Source organism: Lutjanus erythropterus, chromosome 2 (genome assembly GCF_056507025.1).
Source record: "Lutjanus erythropterus isolate fLutEry1 chromosome 2, fLutEry1.hap2, whole genome shotgun sequence".
In the NCBI taxonomy this organism is placed as follows: Eukaryota; Metazoa; Chordata; class Actinopteri; order Lutjaniformes; family Lutjanidae; genus Lutjanus; species Lutjanus erythropterus.
In genome coordinates this window covers 25,770,261-25,791,659 of record NC_139318.1, presented here as the reverse complement: position 1 = coordinate 25,791,659, position 21,399 = coordinate 25,770,261, and the positions used below count along the sequence as shown (strand labels likewise).

Genomic DNA, 21,399 nt, shown 5'->3' with positions numbered 1-21,399 from the left:
GCGCATGGTGTCTGTTTTTGAGTAGTTTTTTTTCTGTGTTGGATTTCTCAAAAATGTGCATGGCTCTGGGATGTGGAGCATGTTTTCCCAGTTATTTTGCATGGCTTCAATCTGCATGCTACTCCTCTCATCACATAAATCAACTGACTGATAATGTTTGTTTTGGTTTCAAAAAGCTTATCATTTGGGCCAAGAGGAGACTGATTGGTTTGAGAAGCCAAGGGAGGCCCGTTCTGATCGAAGACATCATGGAAGTGGAGGTCACTCTTCCACAGGTAGGCGCAGTAAACACACCTACCATGATTATGATGAACCTCCGGAGGAATATGGCCCCCAAGACGAGTACAACCAACAGCGCCACTCTTCTTCCACATCATCACGGGACCACCGTCACCACGGCAGCAGCTCTGGCAGACACGGCTCTTCTCGCCACTCCTCAGAGGATCCCAGATCCTCCCGTTCTTCCAGGACACACCCCAAAGACCCAAATGCCCGCTCTGATGGTAGAAGCTCCACGTCAGCGCAAAGACGGAGCGGTCCAGACTCCCGTTCAGCCCAAGCAAGCCCACGCAACTCAGGCGACTTCTCTCGAGACGCTGGTCATCACCATGGCACTGGAGGACGGAGCCAGAGACCCCAAGGAGATCGTACAACCTCCAGAAGGCAGGATCCCTCTGCAGCAGGGCCTAAACAACAGCAGCAGCAGCAGCAGCAGCCCCCTCAGAGCCATGCTGGGCAGCAGCGGTCAGGTGGTCAGGGCCAGTCTGGGAGACATCCGGGCTCTGAACCACTTGATGGTTCCCAGCAGGCCCAGCAGCAACAGCATCAACAGAGTGCACAGCAACAGCAGCAACAGCAACAACAACAACAACAACCACTGCAGCAGAGCCAGGCGCCTCAGAGCAGCCAGCCTACAACAACCACCACAGGAGCTGGAGCAGCACAGCAGCAGCCCAAATCAGGCCAAGCCCCACCACAGGGACGCCAGCCAGGAGGAGGGTCTGCAGCAGGACAGCCAGCCACCGCAGCTGTGAGTAGACCTGAGTTATTAAATGTTTCTATTTTATGGGGTTTTTTTGTAATAAAACATAAAATGATGTAATTACAAATACACCAGAAGTGTTACAGAGGTGACCTGGGGAGTAACAAAGTCCCAACTTAAGACAGGTCAAGTCATGATCCTTATCCTGTTAGATTTCTTTCATTTCTTTAAAAATCACAAATTAATCAGTTTATAGTAATAAATGTTGAGATACAAGCTTACTATATATATGTTTAAAAAGTTTTCTTAAATCCCTTAAAACCAAGAAGGCCTCCCAAACCTGTGGCAAGCTTTGGTGAGACCCCTCATGGGGTTTAGGACCCCCAGGTTGTTAACAGTGATATAAACTGCACAGACAGTGGTAGGTTAGGGAAAATTAGTGGGGAAAAAAAGCATAAAATAGAAAGCTTTTTGATTAGTTATATTTTATTATATTTCAAAGGGGATTACATTTCAAATATAGTACAAAAATAGTATTTAGTAGCAAAAGTAAACTTAACTTTAACGCCACATTTTTCTCTGTCTGATTAACAACAGGCAAAAATGGATGCTACACCTGCAACAGCAGCCACAGGAATGAAACCTACAACAGGAGTCCCACCAGTACCTCAGACTACCAAAATAGCTACACCCCCTCTAACAGGCATCGGTGAGTTTCAGTTCCAACATCTCCGTAAACCACGCGATGACCAGCAATGAATGGCAAACGATGATGACAATGGTGATGGTTATGTTGTTTGTCGTCTTCAGGCTCCAAGGCCGCCCCTGTTGGGATCGGTAGCAAACCTGGAGGTATAGGCAGCGCTGCAGCGGGACAGGCACCTGCTGAAGGGGAAAATGTTCTTACCAAAATCCTGCAAGGAGGGGCAGCAGAGCAGGCGGGGAAACTGGGAGATGGTATGGTTATGAATAAATAAATGTTTAATAAACTGAAATACAGCTCAGCTTTGGATGTAGAAAATGTTAAAGCCACTGTCTTTTAGGCTGGGTTGTACCAACAACAGTTACTTTTTAAACCCAATTAAATCATGGCCTAACTTGAAAAATTATGTTGCACCAAACTTCAAAACTACTGTAAAATTAATTAAAGATTAAATTTAATTCTGTTGCACCAAAACTTAAAACTCCAATTTAAAATGTCATCCAGTATTAACTTTAAAGTTACACCAGAAGTGGTTTAATTTTTAAAATGGCTGCCTTTGTGAGATTGATTGAGCAAAACAGTTAAGTCCTTTGAAGAAATGTATCCGTCCAAAAGTTATCCATGTTCACTCCAGTTGATCTGCTAGTTGCTAGTTCCTGTTTTTTCCTTACTTTTGTCCATATTTTTTATTTTCATTTATTTGGCCATCTTGCTCTATTACTTCGACCAACAAGGTTTTATCAAAGGAGGAGAATTTAGAGCTTCTCTGCTGAGTCATCATAAGTAGGCTAACTAGGCCAACATCTGCCAGACATACAGATCATGTCTATGTTGCTTCAGTACAGGATCAAATCTGCACAATATACAAATCTTACATCTCTCTCCTGTGAATGTCAACTTTGTACATTCAGGAGATGTGATGAAAATTTCATTACCGCTCCTCATGGGATGTCTTTAATGTATGACAAGATGTTATAAAGTAAAGTGTTAAAGACAAGTGTTAAAAAGTAAAAAAGTATTCTTTGCTCAATGGGAAGCACTGTAACATTTTGTTAACTTTCTAGCTAGCTATCAAACATTTTAACATTTTGTTAACTGTTTAGCTCACTATTTTCTTAAGGAATACAGAGCAGCTGAATGTTATGTTGCGGATTTTCACTTATTTGCTTACAAGGCCCCAGCAGCATTAACATTTGGGTAAGCAAGCATCAAGCACCATACTGATTAAAGTCTATTTAATTTCAGTTTACATCAATAAACTTTGATTCCATTTTTTGTTTAAAATCTTGCAACAGAGCTCTGCTTAATTTTAAATTTGAATTTACTTATTTTAAATCTCGTTTTGCTAGGCTCTGATTAGATCTCATCTTAAATTAAATTCTTTGTTAGTACAACCCAGTCCAGTTTTTGTTTTGAAAGTAGCATCTACTATTTCAGCAAAAATATACTCCTTGGATGGGTATTGCACTGCGTTGTTTGGGTTGTTTTCTTATCTTTTGCTTCTCTTGGTCATTCCTGCAGCTTTGTCTGGCCTTGGGAAGAAGTTCACTTCATTCTGGTGAACTAAAGAGAGGAGGGTAAGTGTATAAAGTGTTTTATGAATGCTACATGCATTAGCAATTCAAAATGTTTCAGTCAAACTTTTAATTTAGAAGCCTGGATTAATTTTGGGATGGGAGGCAACAGATGGCGCCCTGCTTATCAACAGAAATTATGACTTGCTTCCTCGTTGCAAATTACGGATGTTTGGGAAAATGATAACAAATGTGCTTATCACTGCACTTGTTTATTTTGAATCAGTTTTGCTCTTTTTTTCAGGGTTTGCAGAGTCAAAATGAGATGGATTGGTACCTTTGTACTTGAAAAACCTATGAAACTGCATTAAATTCATTTCACATTACCAAGGAAAGAGACAGAGCGAGATCCTGAGTGCATCAGTGAGTATCTCATTAACTCTTAACTCTTTATCCCTTGAGAAATGGATACTTTTTTGGATATGTTTAATTTTGGCGGCGGGGCATTGTCTTCATGATAAATACTGTGTCACCTGCTCCACTAAGCAAGTGAAAACAAATGTAATGATGTGTTTATTCACTTTTGTGACACTTGGATCATGTTAAACAAAAGCAGTAATGCAGTAACTTGTTAAACTGCTGATTGCTGATGATGCTTTCCGCTTTACCTCGTTAGTTTTTGGTTTATTAGGTACACCGATACACCAAGCTGTGAAAACACAGAATGCTGTCACACTTTGATTAATGGATTAAGTGTTTTATCAGCTGGATATTTACATAGATTAGCATAGTCCGTGTCTGCATAATGAGAAGACTCAAGTGAAGTGATGACTGATTAAATGCTGTGATTGTATATTCGGACTGATCCGCTGTACCTTTCCCTTACCCCAAATTACTGAACAGAGCTGGAATCAAAGGATGCCTTGTCAGCACTGAATTCCCCAGACATGGGCACACGATTGAAGTGAATTAAATAAGGGTGAACGCTTCGTCAGCATGGTGTTACAAGACATGAGCAGAGGACGGAGGAGGCCTGAAAGTAAGTGGATGCCCTGACAGAGCTACAGTCCCAGAATAATGATTATGGAGACGTCTGATGCCTCATTGGATCAGTGGTAGGTAACTAAAAGCCATCACATACATTTGTGTGTGTATGTGACATAAATAAAGACAGATGCCACATCTCCACTTCCTCCCACTATACAAAAATGAAGCCAAAATATCTCGGATACAATTGCTTCCATCTTGTGCTGGTGACATCATTTGGAGCCAGAGTTTGCTTTTGAGTTCCCTCCCACACATCTGTTGATCATGACAAGAAATCCTCTTTTTATAGCATCAAGTAACTTATTAAAACCAAAAGTAGATGTATACTTTGATGCATTAGTTTGACCAGTGTGTTACCTACTAAAATGGAAGGGGCAGGGTTTAGCCAGCCGCTAGGGGGTGTTTGAGATGTTTTGATTTGAGCTGACATGTTGTCGATGTCTTTATTTGTCATTCAAAGCCAGAATTTCCAGAACTTTGATACAGGACAATAAAGACTGACTATAATTAGACTATAATTCACATATATTGTATAGTTTTAAGTATGTAGTACTGACACTTCAATACTTTTGAGGTCCTCACTATGTACACTGTATGTTTGCACATGGAAGAAGTTGGCCTTCAGGACTTTCTGCCAGAAAGGGCTTTAGGAAGTCTGGTGACAGTGTAATGAGAGCCAGTCCACACTAGGAGTAGGCTAAGTTGGATAAATTAGTTAAGACTTCCAGCCAGGAGACTGGAATTTGACTCCCATCTGAAGCTTGTTGTTGACCTATTAATTTTAGACATAGTTGACAAATTATTTTTTTTGTTTGTTTGTTTGTTTTCTGGAACAGTTATGTTTAGGCTTGGGTTTTTTTAAAAGTCTGAAACCAAGGGATTCCCCTCAGACAAAACTTGGAAAAAGAGTCATGATTATTTCTTACTATAGACACTCAACAGTCAAACTGAGATAGCTAAATATTGCTGTTTGACAGCTTCAGACTACACCACCAAGGCATTTTTAGTGTGAGCCTGGGAAAGTGGGAAAAACAGCTAAAATCTCCCAAACTATTGTACTTCCAAACTGTCTCTTTTAACAATTAACATACATTGAGGCCTCCCTCTTTTAAATTGTCTGGTTTAGGCACCAAAACTACTTGGTTAGGTTAGGAAAAGATCATAGTTTGGGTTCAAGTAGAAGGTTAACCACATGTTACAAAGGGTTTCTGGCAGATAGCCCTGAATGCTAACTTCTCCCATGTGCTGTATGTTTGTGTTGCTGGATTATGGGCTGGCTGAATTTAGTTTTGTTGTTTGTTTTCCTCTTGTTGGTTTTGTTTTGTTTGCTTCAGCATTTCATTTGATTGGTTCAGTGCTGTGTCAGGTCAGGCAATTAAAGGCACAGTCCACCTGAACTTTCTGCTACAGAGGTGAGAGGCCAAAGCCAAGAACAAGGGATGTCAGCACTAGTACAGTTTACCTTCTGACTCCATACACGTCTAATAATCTGGGCCAAGCAAGCACACGGGGCTATAATTAGCCTGAGTAGGCTAACTGTGGCTTTGCTTTAATGTCACACATGCAAAGACACACACAGGGACATGAGCACATGCAGCTACACAGAATCATGACTCATGGTAAGCATCACTCATTACATGCTAGAATGAGCTAATCAACTAATTCTGCTCAATGGAGCAGAACAACAGAAGCGCAAATAAAGTAGATTTCTGTGCACTTTATTTAGCGGCTGTCAAAACACATGCTGCAACTTGCACAGGATGAAGCTGTGGCTCATTTGAATGAAGGTCTAATCAGTCAGCTGTTAAGCTGTCTATGTTGACACTCTGATTAATATCAGCAGTCAGTCATGTCTGTGTCTGTGGACAGGCTCAGGATTCAGTGGGGCAATGTGGAGATAAACCCAACTCAGTGCCTCTTTGAACAGCAGGCCGGCCTGCTCAGCCCAGTGGATTACTGCTGGTATCGGCAGAAGGGCTGTGATTGGCTGGAGTATCATGGGATGTAAATCAGAGTAGGCTGTCAGAGCGGCAACATAAACACTGCAAAAGATTTCAGTCAGTGTATGTACGCTGGGCAATAGCCATAGCAAAAAAATTAATAATGTTATAATTTATATTATTTTATCATTAGTTATTGTACTATAAAATAATTAGGTTGTAAATTATATATTGCATCAAAGATGATATGAGACAGACATTCTAACATTTTATGTATTGTATTAAGTATTTTTTAATGATTACAAAATAATTTGTAAACCTTCAAGAAATCATTACATGGAGAAATGGACCGTATATTCGTAACACTTTGTTAATGGTTCATATTTAGTCTCAAAACCATCAATAAACATCGTCTGTGTGGCTTTTATTAAATTGCAGCACTATAATACTATAACACTTTATTACCATTACCAATTGCTCAATAAATGGTTGATAAAACATATATAAACAGCATTTGAATGTTTGTTAATACTAAAATTATTATAAACTACAGTTTAATCAACAATTGATTTACCATTTTTTAAAGCTACTACCAGGAACTTTAATATTTTGTTGATTTTGGAACACAAGCAGCAGTGTTTCCACTATAATAACAACAAAAAGGAAGGTCAAAAATAAAAATATCTGAAGAAAAATCCATATTCTTTTTTATTGGTTGATATACCTCCCACTGGAACTTTGGCTGGGAACATGTAAACATAGGCTCATTTCATCTGATTTCAAGGAGACTCCGCCCCACTGGCTGGCATTAAGACCAGCCATAACCGTATAGAAAAAGCCAGTCCTCTTACTGCTGGTCTTGTTTGCTTATGTAGGTCATATACAGACATCAGTTATAAATTTAGACTGCTTCATAACTAATTAAAAACTTCTTGTACTATCTTTAATGATGGTTATTTTAAAGTGTTACCGGCCATTACACAGCAGACTTGCATATTTTTAAGATTTTTTAAATCAGATTTTTAGGTCCTTTTTATTGCTTTTGTTTGTATTGGTTCAGTCTGTAGTACAGCATTCGTTTTGTGCGTGTATCTGATGGGATAATTTGATATTGTACATTAACAACTAATTTATTTCTGATAACATCTCCACTGTCTTCATTTCAGGAGGACAACAACAGTCAATAATGAGGATGCAGTGAAGCAGAGGAGAGAGGGGGAAGGGGGACTTGAGTCCTGCTTCTCCTCCTTTTCTGGAAAAAAGCCTCCTGGGATCTGTGTGACAGTAAAAGGCTTCGCTAGCGGAGACACCTGGATATTATGGGAGAAATTCAGCGTGTTTGGCCGTGCATGTCTCAACAGCTCAATAAAGGAAGCCTCACAGCGCCCTCTACAGGGATCTTAATGGAACACCACTCTTGTCTGAGGACTTCACATCTGGCAAGGATATTTGATTCTATGTTAATGTCTTCAGAGCCTCTTCATGCAAAACACCAAAAAAGGAGAAAGAGGAGGACAGATTTTCATAGGTTTTCCTGGTACTAAAGATACCGATTGATCTTGATCTCACAATGACACCACACACCTGGAGCAGACGAGGTGTATCACGGCAATGACAACCAACCTGATGACTCCACCACAATCCTTCTTGAATGCTTGGTTTCTCTGATCTCTACAGTACATTCCAGTCTAGGGAATTTGACCCTTTCTTTGAATGTGTTTTTATTTCTCCTCTTTTTTTTTGTTTTTCGATGTCTACAGAATGCATTATGTGACCGTGGACATGAGAATGCACGCACAAATATTTAAAAAACTGAAAAAAAAAAAAAAGAAGAAGAAGAAGAAGCCCATATCAATACTTTTCCACCATCTATGAGATGCCACTAGTCATTAGCTGTAGGATTTTAGGGAAGGGAATTACTACCAGTGTGCCCACAAAGTGTGAGATTCACACAGATGAGAGGACCAAATGAAAGAGTGGCCACGGCTCTTTATTAGCCATCGCAAAGCCATCGTTTATAGTCAGCCCCAGAGCTGACCCCAACGCTCTGGGGCTGACTATAAAAAGGATAAAGTCCCACCTGGGATTTTATCCTTTTTATTTATTTGTCTCATCTTTTAGTTTCTTTTCATTTTTGCCTGATATTCACTGAATGGAAGAGCCTTATTCAGTACATGTTTTTACTTGTATACCTCACATGTTTTGAAACGTCCATGTCGTCATGCATTTCTTTTTACACAACTGTACTATTGTATGTACATAAAACAAATCAGAGATCTAATTATGTAAATTTGTCATTTGTGTATTTATGGAATCACTCTCCAGTGACTTTCTTTTTATTTGTTGTTCTGTGTTTTATCTTTGGTAAAACTTTATATTTTTCACTTTTTATTTATTTGTTTGTTTGAATCTGTTTTCTTGCATCAAATAATTTGCTTGTTGATTTTTAAAAAGCAATAGCATGCAGAAAATGGTATATAGCACAATCGTATAAATGTTGTTTAAATTTAGTGACGGGAAATATCAAACACATCTGTCGATAAATAGCCGTAATACAATTTGTCAGAGGGTTTACTACCACAGTACCATGTCCAGATGTGCATGTTAAAAGCATGCAGACAGGTACAAACACACTCACACAGACACTCGATCTCTCTCTATCTCTTGCAAACACATATCTACACACACACACATGCACATATATTACACAATACACACTTTGCATCCTAGTTACACTCGTCAGAGCCAAGGTTAATTGTGTTCTTCACCGAATAGACCTGTTAACCTCCTGCTGATTAATGAGGTTACCGATTCACCTACGAGATGATCTCACTAACAAGCTGGGCCCACTGCCTCTATTTGTGCAAAGACACACACATGCACACATAAACACACACATACACACACATGCATACAGATATAGGAGAGGATGAAAGCAATTATCAATTCAAACGTTCTATGCAATGACTCATTTTGAACCTGGAAGTGATTCAGCCTAAAACAGTTTATTATCATCACTGTATTCACAAGAAAACAACAAAATTATGAAGTAAAATAGAAAAAAAAAAAAGAAAAAAAGGTCATGAAAATGTTTTTACTTAGCAACTTGTCTGTATGAATTTGAATATTGAATATTGAACTAGAACTGTTTTTATTTTCGTGGCATGTTTTGACCCCTCACTCCCCCCGCAAACATGGGGGACTCGTTGCCAAAGGGTAAACTGTGTAGACTGTCGGTTTTTTGAATGTCCACCATCATGTTGCTTTGAAGCATGGGTTTGCTTGGCTTTGTCTGGCTGTTTGTAAGCCCTCATTCAGTTTTCGTGCGTTTTTTGGCTGACCTGGGCTCCTCAGTGTTTGGCTTGCAGTGACTGTCCGTGCTGCTATAAAAACCTGTGATACAGATGGTCAGCACTTCTCATTAATACTTGTCAGTGTACATATTGGGTGTCAGTATAACCTGTGGGGTGAATGGAATGCTTCTATCGGATATTTCATCGTTGATTAAAAACCACTCAACAGCCAAGCCATTGGAAAGGTGCATGATTAGATCTTATATTCTTGGAAGAATTTAAAAAAAAAAGGTAAGGCATGATTTTCACCAAGGTTTGCCTAACGAGCCTTGACTTTCACAGGCCAATGTAGAGAATATTGATGAGTAAAAAATGTTCAGCCAGTCATTCACAAATCAGGGCATGTCATTTTTGAAAGCACAAGCCTGACTGGTAGCACTTGCTGCTCGACGACGCGCAGAAATGTGGTGGAGGCTGCGTAACAGCGGTGCCTCCAACTGAAACAGTGTAAGATCTGTATCAAAACAAGAGGTGGGAGAGATGCCGCCTGGTCGATATGAGGTGACACGAGACAAAACAGCCTTCAGCGCAGCCGTCCGATTGACAGAAAGGCAGACAGACACACATTCTTACTGTAAATACAAAGTCATTCTTCTGTACAGCTTTTGAGTTTTGAGTACGGCTGTCATGTGCATCCCCATGCCGTATTTGCTGCCAACTTTTGTGTATAAAAAGAATATTTATTACCACAATAATGAGGATGATGATGAAACTTAATGATGATGATTATTCTAATTATTGCATAAGCATAGTGTATGTGGCTGACTTGTATTGACTGTTTACAACAGTGGAACAAAACTCGTATTCAGAAACATATCCAGTCTGTGTATAGTTTCTATACATATTGTGCTTGTAAAACAAGAAGAAAAAACCTCCACAGCAATTTGCAGAGTAGAATGCCTTTGTCAGACTATCAGGAGGTCTTCAAGTTGACGGGTGTGATCTGTGAGGTGATGATGAGGGTAAAAGGGAAGCAGCAGGAAAAAAAAATGAAACAAAAAATCTGGGAAATGTCATTCACTGTTGTAAGTGCAATGGGCAAAACGTCAGTCGTGTATCCATTGTGAAACCTTGTGTTCTATTCAGTGTATTCCTGTAAACAGATAGAGTAAATTTTGGTGCATCATGTCAAGTAATGTGATTAATGAAAATATTGACCCTGCAATTTCCAAACAGAGAGAAGAATAAAAAGAAAAGGAATATATTGTGGTTATTGTCTTCAGTCTTTGTGTATGTGTAATGTGTTTATTTTCCTGCAGTGCTGGAGATGGAGACACTTGGTAAGTTGCGTCGCACTGTAGCTCTGCTGCAGTCAGAGGAGAGATCAAGAATAAGACCTTGAAGGCAACGCAGCGACTGTTCAGATAAGACCGGGCTTTACGCGCTGAAGCAGTGATGACTTATCCCAGTGTGGGTGGCAGGGAGGCAGGAGCAGCGAGAGGAGAAGTGTTTGCCAATGCATAAGGAGAGATGGATGGAGGTGTGAGTGCATGTGTGTGTTACTGAATCTGCATGTGTGTGTCAAGAAAAGAAAGAGAATATGAATAGTTTGTATTGTAGCTCATCTCTTTGTTCACTATTCTCCAGGCAGTTTAAAATCTTACCCTGTGTGTATAGTACTGTATAATATGTTATAAAATATATTAATGTTTTATCTAATTTTCCCCATTTTCACACATTTACACCTTTGTAAGTTTTGTAAGAGTACTCAAATTCTTTATTTTATTAATATATTCAGTTTATTGTCATTTACAACAAAGAAAAGGAGCAACTAAACAAAAAGACTATAATGATTTATCAATTATCAAAATAGCTGCCGATTAAATTTCTGGATTGACTAATCAATTCATCTCCAGTTTCATTTAGTATTTATCTGCTGCTACAGTATTGTAAATACCAAAGCAAATACAGCTGAACTGAACTGAAGGCAGTGTATAAAGGCTTTTTTGTCATTTATGTTATACTGATGGATATTATGACGTTATAAGTCAGTGCTTCTAAAAGCATATGAAACCCCCTTTCCAGCAATCGATTCTGGGTAGGCACTGTCTCGCAATGCATTACTTTTCTGAAAAACAATCAAACCCAATTTACAGAGCAATCGGCCAATTTTGTGGGGTTTTGAAAGTACATAAGGTTTAACTCCTCTCTCAAGCTCTCTTTTATCATTTTCACATCTTTCAAGTACAAGTACAACCAAACGCAAAACCATGAATGTATTGCATCTGCAGTTTTAAAAAGTAGCAAAATCAGTGCAATCAATCAATTTATTTTTACTTTTATTATGTACTGCCGCTGACCTTATAAAGTATGTCATATTGCATGCAATAGCATGCAGCTTAGAATATTTGCCTTTAAGGAGAGACTGTAAATGTGTGTCACTATCTCTCACATGGCAACAGGGTTTTCAGACAAACATACTGTAACAGCTGGCAAAATACTCAAAACCATCTCTGTGGTAGTTCCTGCAACAATACAGTATGTTTCTCCAGGACCATCTTGTCTGCGTGATCAATTTGCCATGATCACACACACAAGATGAAATTTAGAGTGTAAGCTTGGGCAGTAAGGAGTTATGGTATACCAGGGTATTTGGAAATCCCGTAGGTATGATTTTCAATACTGTTATTGTGAATAAAGTCTGAAACCTAGAACTTGTTGGGCGGCAGTGATTGATGGAAAGTAGCAATGTAAAATGACATTTATTTTTTACAGTAGGAAATTAGCCAACAGAAGAGTTATTCGGAGGTACAAAAGATATAATTGGTTGGTCATTTCTACTCACTAATCTTGGTCTCTTGATCAAATTTATCTAGGTACTGAACCATGAAAATATTGCCACATGTAACTTTATTTTAACATGACTTCTTCCAACTATAAAAGCAGCCTATTAGCCACATGATACATCTGTAAATCATCTACGTCCAGCCAAATTATGTGTTGGTATCCGTGGCAACAAACGTCATTTTGTCCTTCCAAGAATCTCTGGAACAAGGGTGCTTATTTCCTATGTATTCATTAATCTATGAGTCATAAGTATTAAAACCCAGCAAGACTTGTCTGAGAAGAATAATTTGCATGTTAGACACAAAGTATTGTAATCAAGACAACATCATAAATGCTATGATGACTTGTATGACAATCTTTTGATTTGTTTTTTCACACAAGTACCGTCATATACCATGGTGAAATGTCAGGATGTTATGAAGGTATGAAACAGACTGTATCTGTTTTCAGTCTGGAGATTATTGAAACTGGGATACACTGATCCACATTTTAAACCCACCTTACCTCCAGCGCCCTAACTTGGACCACACCCATCTTCGAATTCGGCCTTCATTTTGATCTCAACTACACACCTGTGAATCTTTGTAACTGCATCTTGCACAGTTGTTACACCATCTTATTAACAAAGTCTGTCCACAGACATACCCACCTAGCAAAATACTTGCTTCACACATGCAGTTCCTATGTGTCTCCTAGACCACAATTTCCCATAATGACACACACACACAGTCTCACGAGGTGAAAGCAACACCAGCCACAAACTGTCAGAGCTGGTAACAAGATAAATATGATGAGGTAGCGTCCTGTATCTACTCTATGTATTATAAATAAAGGCACCAGAGGCAGGTAAACAGTGACAGTGCAGTATAATATTGCACAACAGGACCATCTGACTAACTACTCCCTTCTGAAGACAACTTTGAGTACACTCATGCAGTGCACTTCTGGTATTAACTTACCAGCAGTTCTGAGCCCACATGGTGTCCTGCTCCTGTATTGTGCTCGAATGTGTGGCACAGGGCTACTCTACTGTAACAAAGCTGAATGGGACACCAGGTTACTATGAAAGCACAGCTCAGCCTGCAGCTCCCGTTTCCCTCGCAGTCAAGCATCAGTGGTCACATCTGCAGATCTAGGCTGCCCTCATCTGGTTAGGTACAGGACTGGAAGCACCAAAGCAAATATGCCAAAATAACTTAACTGTACTGTTATGCAAAAACATATGCTTTCTAAAAATTAAACATTTCTGTCTTTTAAAAAAAAGTAGGTTTATGCATAACTGTTAATTGTCACATGTAACACTGTTGTGCTTGTCTTCTCAGATTGGTAAATGAATAAAATGGTTCTCATAAAAGACTGTTGTTGCTAAATCTTTTGAAGCTGCACTCATTTTAGTTGGCCTTAAAGTGTTGAGTTTGGGGTGGTCATGGGAAAGGCTCTGGCAAATATTATTAATGAATTCAGGCTGTAGAGAGTCAGAGAATTGTCAGAATAGTAATAATATACAGTAGCCTGGAGGAAGAATGTAAATGCGAAACAGAATGAGGCTTACAAGTGCTACGTCCTTGATGCTAATCCAGAGTTTAAAGTGGTCAATTATAATTGCACGGTCTACATATTCAAAGACTACACTAAGATGTGAGAGGATCAAATTGAACTTTCACCTAATTCTACAGCTAGAGGAAGGTCACTGTCCTCCTTAATGAGGTCAGTATCTGAACTGCACACTGATCTTTTGATTCATGAAAGCGTGAAACATCTCTTTCCAAAGCCTACGATATGAGCAGAATCTTAGAGAGGGGAAAGTGTTTGTTGGGATTTAAAAGGTGAAAGTGTCAGTTTTGAGAGAGCAATTGACCCCGCTGTACCACACCATAGCCAATGACGTTTTACTAGCAATTTTCGGAAGAAGCAAGTAGTGAATTTCAAACAAGATATATTTTTTGATGGAGATGGAGGTTCACAAAGGTTAACACACCACTAAAATCTCTCTATGAGCTGATGTGACCCATCAATGAGAGGGTTGAGACGTCTTAAGTGCTCAATCTGTGCTCCAATGAGGATTTATAGTTGGGACCTGCAGCAGCCAGCTCTACTGGTCTCCAATCTTTTTTCTAATCAGGTCCCTCTAATAGAGCATATTTAACACCATAATGATATATCACACTGCTGAGCCCCCCTTCCTAATTTTTTCTCTGTTGAAGGTTTCTTACTATAACTGGGTCGCACCAACAAGGATTAATTTAATCTGAGATTAGTACTATTCACAGTTTAGCAAAACTAGGTTTAAAATGAGAACTCTGTTTCACAATTAAAAACTAAATCTCCATTTAGTAAATCCATCTTTAGTGATTTGAACAGAAATTAAATAGATAAGATAATATAGATAGATAGATAGATAGATAGATAGATAGATAGATAGATAGATAGATAGATAGATAGATAGATAGATAGATAGATAAACAAGCTAATAAATAAATAAATACATACATACATACATACATACATACATACATACATACATACATACATTCAAGCATTGTCTGGACCTAGTAATAAAAGTATAAAAGAGATGGGAAACCATTTCTTTCAGCTGCCTTGTATTCCTTAACAAAATGTTACATTGTTTGTTAGCTTCCTAAAAAGTAAAAAAAAAAAAAAAAAAAAAAAAGCTAGCTACAACCATTTGCCAGCTGGCTAGAAAGTTAATAAAATATTGCACTGAGTCCTAGCCAGCTAAAAAGTTAACAAAAACCTTACAAGAAATCAATATAAAGATAATCATTTGCTAGAAAGCTGCAAATTTAACATAATGTTTCATTGTTTGCAAGCTAGCTAAAAAGTTAACAAAACATTACATTATTTGCTGGCTACCTAAAAGGTTGATAGAACATTGCATTGTTTGCCAGTTAGCCGAAATAATAAAATGTTACATTGTTTGTTAGCTAACTAAAAAGTTATCAAAATGTTACATTGTTTGCTAGCTACCTGAAAAATCACTTTGCATTGTTAACCTACACTTGTTGGCTCGGTAGAGAACTCCTCTAATTTCTCCTCTTAGAAATACTTGGCTGAATTAATGGAGCAATAAAGCAAAAAAGCATAGTGAGGACTAAAGACAGCCTGGCAGCAATTGGCCGACTGATTCAACTGGTTTGAGTTGGTCTATTAACTTTCTTGGAGGAAATTGATTTTTTTTGTTCAATTCATCTCAAAAGGCAGCTATTTTAAAAGTTAAACCTCTTCACGTGTAATGTTGAAGTTAATATTGGACCATATTTTATATGGGAGTTTGAAAAGCTGGTGCAACAGAATTGAAATTAATTTGGGTTTAAAGAGAAGTTTAAATTTAATCACTCTTTATGTCAAGCTAGTTGAAAAGTTTGGTGCCACATAATCCTTGCTGATGCGACCTGGCTGATATTACTAAACAGACATTGTTCTGTTTATATTTTTTCTTTTGCAGCAGTGGTCTAAGAGTCTTCCCTGAGCCAGCAGTGTCCCGTCTCACGCTGCAGAACAGTTGGATACAGCTTGTGTACAGCAGCAGACTGATTAATGGTTTGTCATTATTGTCCTCAGTTATAGGTCACTTGACCTACATGTCCTCTTGTTAAGGACATAAATGTGCATTATTAATTGCGATGCTTGCATTCATCCATTTCCTGAAAGCCATGACGGAAGCCCCAGCCTCTGTGGAATAACCAGTTATTTCCATCAGCGATGACCTCAGAGGAGCATTTCGTGACTCATCCTCAAGTGGTGGGAAGTGTGACACGTCGAGGTAGAGGAAGTAAGGAAGCAAAGGGTGACCAGAAGCAAGTAAAACTCATCCAAGCAATTAATTATTTGTCACTGTTAGAGCCAAAGTGGGCATTAGCATATTGGACCGTATTTCTTAGAATTACAGTAAACTGATTCACTGTGCTGTAAGCACCCAATGTGATTATTTTACTAAGAGGAGACACTTACCGTTCTTGTGATTATCCATCCATTTTAACTTTGTCTAAGCACATGACAAACAGAAACCATTCTGATGTAAGAAGTGATCTATAAGCAAGTCTTTTAAGTGATTGAGGAGCCACTTAACATGACTTTGATGTGTTATAACCACGCCACGAGAGGCCAGCAGAGAGCAGACCCACAACTATACCAGCCCTAAATATGTCGAGATCCATCAGGCAGCCGGGCAAAATGACAAATGAACGGAGCCAAGGGAGAACTGGCTGCACAAGTTTTCCTCCCTCACCTGTCACTCACAGTCTTAATCTACTTGCTTGCGAATCTTACAGACTGCATAATCAATACACAGCCCCTTTAATAATGAAACAATCCTTTTCCAGGCCTTTATGCTCTCTAAAAGGGTTTGTTTGTGGACGATTGCTGCTTCACCACAAAAAGAGGTCAATAACAGTAAATTGCTGTCATGTCTAAGAAGAAGAAAAATGACCGGATTCACTGTCAAGCTATGATTTTGTGCAACTTTGATCCACTGGGGAAGTTATGTTAGTTCATTTTCAAGATTTCAAACAGGTTTTAATTTTTGATTATTTGTCCTTGTGTGTTCTGTTAAGATCTGGTTGTACTGATTTAAACCATTATAAACTGGTATATGTGAAAACCAGAATTTATGTCTTTTTTTTATATATATAATATTTTTTTATTAGATTTTCCAGAAACAACACTGAATTAAGCAGCTCAGAGATGACATGACAAGACCCTCCACATCCCCCATCGCAGAAATAGATGACATGAAATGCATAAGTCAGTCAATAGATAGTGAGGTTACCCTGGTTTCACAGTAGACAATGTACAAGCACCTTTAAAATATTCTAATGCATTATTAGACACTTACACAGAGAGGGCTTTGTCTACATGTGAAGTGGCACTGTTGGATGTTAAGGTGGTATCTTTGGTAATGAAATGTCTTATTTGCAAATACCGAAAAAAGTCAAATTTTTGTATGCCATTACTCTGCAGTAGCTGCTGAAAAGATAATTAACTCTGTCCACCAAGTAGATCTCCCAGCTTTGTCAGTCCCTGGCCGGCCCACACTCGAAAACCCTGATTATGACAGCCTGCGAGAAAATATTTGTGTTTTTAATTACACTGCCATTATTCTGGATGCAGTTCTGATCATATACTAAAAATAAATAATAAAACTAAAACAATAATTTTTAAAACAAAAAAATAATTTAGTTTTTAAAATGATATCAAACCAGTTATTATTCATTCAAATAATTCATAAAAACAGAAAAATTAGAAAGGAGACACCCCTACATCTGGTTACGAAAAAAAGACTAGAAATAGAGGCTAACACGGCCACAATGACAAATAGATATTAATTACTTTGAAAATAATACTTAAACTAAAAAATTACTTGGCCATAATTGGTTAAAGTAGATTATTTGCCAACTAATTTAATGGGAGTTTAGTAATTTCATGTATTCAAAAAAAAAAAAAGATATCACAGACAGAAAATACTGCTCTTTGTCTCCATCTAGTGGTTAAAAATACTAAAACACCACTGGTCTAGATTTTATTTTGTTAGTATAAGGAACAGTCTCACAGGATCACCTTTCAAATTGAACATTTCCTCACTCGCCCCCTGAGGTCTTTTCAAAGATTTTAGAAAAACCAATAAAGTTGACAGGGCTGACATCTATATATATACAACCCCATCCTTAGATTTGACTCCTCTCCACAAAACTGAACTGGGAACACAGTTTCAAACTCACTTGTGGAAAAAAAAAAAAAAATCTAATTAAATGCCCTTTTCAATCTTATCTTACAATCTTATGTCTCACTTTAAAGTGCTGCATTGAACGCACGTATAAGTTAAAACTGTCATCTTCTGTAAGAACTTTGCATTCATTTATAGTATTTTCTTGCCCCTAGTGGTGGCTTGGGAGAAATGATTCTCTTGTTATTCCCTGCTGTTGATTTCATTGGTTGGTTTAATCACATGACACAGCCAGGTGATCATTCAGGGGTTTCAATCAGGAAATGCTTTAGTTGTGACATGTGGTCAGTTTGCAACCACAGCTTCTTTAATCTTTTCTTCCTCTGTTTGTGTCTTGGAAAGCCCTGCTTGTAAGTTACATTTACATTTACAGTTTTTTATAATAGTACACAAGCATTGTGTAATGTATTCTTTTATGTATTATATACATTTGAATATTGAGTTTATTCTCATATGAATATTGTGAATGTTAAAGTAGCAAAGATGCTTCCTATTGTAATCAATATTTGATTACTTTCCTGCTGCAAGTATGCCAGTTTTTATTAGTGTTTTTAAATGTGGGCACTTTACATTATTTACAAGATATATACAACTTATGTACAGCTATTTACATATCACTTTAATATGGTATTTGCACAGTATAACTTTATAGATATTGTTGTTTAAATAGCATCCATTAATTGATGCTCTCTTTCTCCATCTATTATTATCAGTTTTACAAAGATCTTTCCATGAGAATGACAACATTGTATTTTACACCAGTGTTGATTTGTGTACACATATTGAGGACAGAATAAAAATAGCGAAATACCTCCCTGACACGACTGCAGCCTGTAATAGATCCACTGCTACCACCTCTCATCTAGTACATACCCTCTGGTCATGTTAAAAATTAACAGCATTTCAGAAGAACTTTTTCAGAATCATGTCAGAGGGCCGGGGTTAAGATATTGCACCATGTGCGCTCATTGCCATCTTTGCAGTGCCCTTAATTACCCTGAGTTTACTAAAAAGAAATTGAATGTAGTGTCCTTTGCCTCGCTCATCATCCGTAATGAATCCTCCACTGGAAATCACCTCGGCCCTCAGCAGACTGCTCTTGGCAGACTGATCTGATGTCATTCCTTAAACTGGAAAAGTCTAATTCTCTATTAGTGGGTCAACTAAGAAATTTTATATTGCATAGCAACCTGCCCTCACATATTCTGATAAAGTATCTGCCATCCTCATTGCTTAGAAATGCACTTTCACATCTTTTAGTATCCAACTGTACTTCTGTAGTGGTGTTATATAGTTGACTTGAAGTCTTCAAGATGATCTAATTATCCCTGTTAGTTAAACGCTACAAAACACTGAGTCTTCTTGTAAAAGTGGACCAAGTGGAGTCTGGGTTTTAATTTTAATTTTATGTTATTTGTGTCTTCATTTGTTCATCTGTATTTAAGACTGTGTCTCTGTTTGAACAAATACAAATCTGGACATGTCTGCACTTTAAGATGCTGTGTAAATATAATGTGATGTCCCAATAAATTGATCTGAGTATTAGTTTGCTCTCAGGGGAATCAGACTGCCAAAACTCGGCACGAGCAGCTTTGATCATTATCAGCGGGAGAATCCTTTCTGATGGCTCTTTCAAATCTGCGCGTGTGTACTCAAAAATGTTGACTTGCATGCTGAGTAGAGCTGGAGTTTGTTTTATGCTCTCCTGAATCTTTTTCATCAAAATTCTTCTATGCATGTGATTGGCTGAAAGGTGAGGCGGCAGTGATTCCACTGTCAGGGAAAGTGATGTCATGAAGTAAAATGTGCATGACATAAAAGTGTAAGTAGGGAAAATGCCACTATGAAAAAAAAGAAAAGAATAGCATTTCATCATAATGAGAAACTAATAATTTCTCAAATTATTTAAATATCATTTAAATATTTAACAATTTATATTTGTGATTCATTTCATGATTACTTAATTATCTATCTAATAGTGAACACTTCTATAGGCTATAAAAAAGTGCGGCAGATAAAAGAATCATCTGTGAACATCTGTGTTATGTAAACTGGATCCTATTAGATGTTTTTCTTTTCATTGTGTAACATCATCATTTGTTAGACAATATTATGGGCACCAACTTACTTGAAAATACATCTGTGGATTTGTGTGTTTAAATTTCATTTCTGATTACTTCTGACAAGGACGCAGAAAGAAATGAAATATAAATGCATTTTGGTCATGCAAAGACTATTCCTGTATTTTCACATTTATTTATTTATTAATTTATTTATTTGTCTGCAGGTTAATTGAGTGGGTGGTTCTAACATCATCATCACCTTCTACTTACCTAAAGTGTAATTTGACACATGCTGCCTGTTACTGGGCTCTCATATCAGAAATGTAAGTGGAACAAGCTGCAGTAGAATTCAATCAACTTACTGTACACATTCTACCTCTTTCTTGTTCCTATAACCTTGTATGTGCGCACGAGAAAAAGAGAAAGAGTGAGACAGAGCCTGTGTGTTTGTGTTGAGGACACAGAAATGCTGATGCTTCTCCTTTGGGCCCTGTCAAGCACACTTAGCGTCAGTGTTTACAATGCAAAATGGGAGAAAGTCCCAGTTATTCCTGGAGGCCTGAAGGCAGTCACGAGCAGGGGGAAGACAGGAGCTGGGGGGACATTGTTCTGTTTTGGAAAAGCCTGCAGGGCTGAACGTCTGAAGGACGCACGCACCTCATGGTGAAGTCACAGTGTGTGATGTCATGAGTTTAGATTGATTCATGCTGCGACAGAAGTCCCCCTGTCAGAGCTGCTCGCTGGATCTGTGGCTGCCCTCAGGCAAATCTGATTTATAATGTTGGCTGAATGCAGGAGAGGAGCCGCTTCATTGTTTTATAAAAGACATCACAATATGTCACTGCTGTAACTGGCTGCATCAGTCCTCCAACTGTTTGATTTAAAACCAGAGACTAGCAGCCCCAGTTCTTTAACGCTTACAGTTCAAACTTGATGGAATAGCTTGTCATTTTGAGGAATACGCTTATTCGCTCCCTTGCAGAGAGTGAGACAAAGAGTCTTATTTCCGGCAAAGGTGTTGAGAACTGGTTCCTGACTAGTCAGCACCAATAATATTAATAAGTCTCTAGACTAATGCTACTGCTGCCTTTATTTATGAAATATTACACAAACAGCTGACCTGGCAAAACTTTAAATTTGATGAAAATACAGCGAAATGTAGAAATTTAGTTATTAATTTATCTTGTGACTTATTCTAAGTAATAACAGAATAACTGTTCTCACATCTTTTTATGTCATGTCTTTATTTTTGCAAAAAGTCCTAGGG

At 38.1% G+C, this 21,399-nt stretch overlaps 1 protein-coding gene and 1 long non-coding RNA gene across 2 annotated transcripts in view; both read left to right on the top strand.

The window, feature by feature from the left end:
* bsnb (bassoon (presynaptic cytomatrix protein) b) overlaps window positions 1–3,324 on the top strand; it is a 92,484-nt gene extending 89,160 nt beyond the window's left edge. Inside the window, exons 7-10 of the mRNA XM_084734842.1 lie at window positions 177–1,030; window positions 1,580–1,691; window positions 1,793–1,939; window positions 3,207–3,324. Coding sequence (XP_084590968.1) covers window positions 177–1,030; window positions 1,580–1,691; window positions 1,793–1,939; window positions 3,207–3,247 — 1,154 coding nt within the window. The 3' untranslated portion in view covers window positions 3,248–3,324. The remainder of the gene's footprint in view (window positions 1–176; window positions 1,031–1,579; window positions 1,692–1,792; window positions 1,940–3,206) is intronic.
* A 177-nt stretch (window positions 3,325–3,501) lies between these two features.
* On the top strand, window positions 3,502–10,741 carry LOC146331730 (uncharacterized). Its single transcript, XR_014771793.1, has 3 exons — window positions 3,502–3,622; window positions 4,103–4,314; window positions 7,353–10,741. It is a non-coding gene; the product is annotated as an uncharacterized LOC146331730 (long non-coding RNA).
* Window positions 10,742–21,399: the final 10,658 nt, after the last annotated feature.